This window comes from Austrofundulus limnaeus, unplaced genomic scaffold (genome assembly GCF_001266775.1).
Source record: "Austrofundulus limnaeus strain Quisiro unplaced genomic scaffold, Austrofundulus_limnaeus-1.0 Scaffold28, whole genome shotgun sequence".
NCBI lineage: Eukaryota > Metazoa > Chordata > Actinopteri > Cyprinodontiformes > Rivulidae > Austrofundulus > Austrofundulus limnaeus.
In genome coordinates this window covers 2,394,352-2,397,220 of record NW_013952430.1, presented here as the reverse complement: position 1 = coordinate 2,397,220, position 2,869 = coordinate 2,394,352, and the positions used below count along the sequence as shown (strand labels likewise).

At 35.1% G+C, this 2,869-nt stretch overlaps 1 protein-coding gene and 1 long non-coding RNA gene across 2 annotated transcripts in view; both read right to left on the bottom strand.

The window, feature by feature from the left end:
* Positions 1 to 1,023, bottom strand: part of chst3a (carbohydrate (chondroitin 6) sulfotransferase 3a) — a 4,523-nt gene extending 3,500 nt beyond the window's left edge. Inside the window, exon 1 of the mRNA XM_014005122.1 lies at positions 935 to 1,023. Coding sequence (XP_013860576.1) covers positions 935 to 1,014 — 80 coding nt within the window. The 5' untranslated portion in view covers positions 1,015 to 1,023. The remainder of the gene's footprint in view (positions 1 to 934) is intronic.
* A 44-nt stretch (positions 1,024 to 1,067) lies between these two features.
* The window catches only part of LOC106515360 (uncharacterized), a 3,623-nt gene continuing 1,821 nt past the window's right edge, over positions 1,068 to 2,869 (bottom strand). Inside the window, exon 2 of the long non-coding RNA XR_001309997.1 lies at positions 1,068 to 1,128. This is a non-coding gene — a long non-coding RNA (uncharacterized LOC106515360). The remainder of the gene's footprint in view (positions 1,129 to 2,869) is intronic.

Below are 2,869 nucleotides of genomic sequence, written 5' to 3'. Positions count from 1 at the left end.
TAGTAGTAGTAGTAGTAGTAGTAGTAGTAGTAGTAGTAGTAGTAGTAGTAGTAGTAGTATTTTTTTTAATATGTTTATTATTTTAAAACATCTGTTCTCTTCATTTCCTAGATTTTCTCGTGGTTGTGCAGCTTCCAGTAAATTATATTTACACAGAGCTTTTATCCAATCATATTTCGAGCATCATTTGTTGCTGGTGTCAAAGGAATCTGCCTCAAGGCCTTCAAAACGAACAGTGAAGGCATCTGGAGGTTAAATCAAATGGCAATGAAACTGTTGCTTTCATCATCATACAAGTAGAAGGACTCCGTGTAAAATGCACGGTCCGCCACTGGTTAAATGATACAGGCAATGGGTGATTTGGGGTAAATTTTAAATAAAATAAATAGTCTACATGGAAGTTGTTTCTATAGCAGTTATCCAATAACACCAGCGTCCTTTGTACACAACTAAGTTATTAAAATACCTTCTGTAAAACAGTTTGTTTTTGGCACCTCTGAGACTGATCAGGTCAGGTTAGGTGTCTCATCTGAATTATTATTTTTGTTTTATAAGCTCATACTTTGTCTTATTTCTGAGATGGAAAAAAAAGGTTTATTGTTTAACAGAGTGCTCACGCTACCAGCACAAACTAACGGCTTCTAATCACTTCTGGTCTTTGCATTTTTTAACAGAACAAACAAAAGCGGTACAGAATCTAGAAACTGAAACCCACAAGCTTCCTGTTTGTAAGAGGGTTTCGGTTTTGTCTGTTTTCAGAGGAAACTGACATCTTTCTTGCATACATACTTCAGAATGACTTTAGCTACATTTGCATTTAATATTTTATCATAAGTTTTTAGGGCATCAACCACAAAGGGAAACACAAGTGAAAGAATTAATGTAGAAGAAGTTACATGGAACTGAAAGTACCAAGAGTTTGTCATTGTCTTACCTAGAGATGATCTTGATTTCTTTTTCAATAATGACCAAGGCCACAATACAAATAAAAATGACTGCATACTTGGTCTTCATTCTTGAGTTCTTAAATTTGAGTTTGAGTCTATTTTTTTTTTTTTTTTTTTTTTTTGTGGAGGTTTACAGTCTGTAGTTTGTGTTGGTCATGTCCTGTCATGCAGCAGCTTCATTCTGCAGAAGACAAAATACTATTACAACTTGTAAGAAAGTGACTTTTTGTAAAATGTTATCATCCACACAAAAAGCATTATAGAGAATACATTCGGTCTAATCTGCATCATCTCTTCAACATGACATCAGCTGCAACGCTTTATAGCAACAATGAAATGTAAACTGTGTTTGGTTGTTGCTAAACTGAGTCATCTTATCAGGAAGTAAAATGTGTATAAAAAGGTAGTTGCACATCACATAGATGAGTACATAGTAACGGGGCATTCACCAAACAAACACAAGCCCCAACAGGCTGGTAATGAAATTATGTTAAAATCAGATCCTAATTAACCAGTTTCAAACAATACCATTCTCCTGACCCTGGAGTTTATTATCATTTCCAAAAAAAAAAAGTCATGCCAACAGAAAACAAAAATGAGGCAAATACATTTTGAAATACCTCTCTTTAAACATATTTAAACTGTTTTTAATCAACACATTATTGAATGTTGTGCTTTATTTTAATTTCTAGACAAAAAAAACAACAACTAAGGTCTAACATTAGAATGCATATTACCCGCCACCTTATACCAGCCCTTTAAACTAAGATCAGCTTATGGTGAGCAATTATGTAAAATTAACTCTATATGAGCAATTTAAAACTATAAGTTTTTCAGTCAGTTTGTTATGAATTGTCCTTAGCTACTTCCACATCAAATTTTAGCTCAATTCCTCTGAAAGTGTCTAAGTTATAGCCATTTTTGTGTTAGCTGAGGTCAATTAGCTTTGACAGCCATCTTTAACTGGATTGGTAATCCAGTGATTGCTTGAGAGTTTTGTTATACCATATACTTAGCACAAAAATTTAGGAAATTTGTGTTTGGTGGATATATTTTTATTTATTTTATTTTATTTTATTTGTTGTTGTTGTAACAATGCTCCTTCACAATAAATCTTAAGATTGGCTCCTGATTGGCAGAACCTGGAGGTACCAGAAGCTCAAAACAAGTGTCAATAGCAACAGCAGAATAGGCTGTTTTGCTAATTTCTTCATGTGTGCATCGCACATACTCAATTCTGCTATTCATCCCACAAATGCGTGTTCCCTAAAAACGTTGCCACATTTTTAAGGAACATGCATTCAAAGTATATATAATATACACAGACTTTTCAACAGTATAAGTTTTAATGCCAAGCAGCATTGTTACAAAAATAGTCAACTAAACACACATTTCCTTACTTGTTATGCTAAGTTTAGTTTGCTAAAAGACAGGATAAAACTAAATGTCTTACCTTTTACCAGTTAAAAGAACACGGGCTGTTTGGACTTTGCAAAAACGTGAATAATTTTTGATAAAATGTATCATTATAAAAGTCAAAAAGAAAAACATTGTATAGGTCTTCTGGATGGGTTCTTCTCTAATGAAACGTTTCGTCTCTTCTCCAAGAGACTTCTTCAGTCTGAGAGTTTCAGGCAAAATTCAGGCTTTTGAGCCCTGCCTCCATGTGACTGATACTCACATCACATGGCTATCGTTGACACCTAATTAACACCTATTGTTAACAGCGGGTGGAGTGATACTGGCAATAGCCGCACTGTAGGAGGGGGACAACTGAAAATGGAGGTCTCCACCTCTGTTTAGTGATGGACGGTCTTGGATGGACTGTCAGTGATGGACGATCCGGTTCTCCGGCACAAACAGAGCAATATTGTATATGCTGTTAAGTGCCAGGAGGACTGCGACCAGTTATACATCAGGGA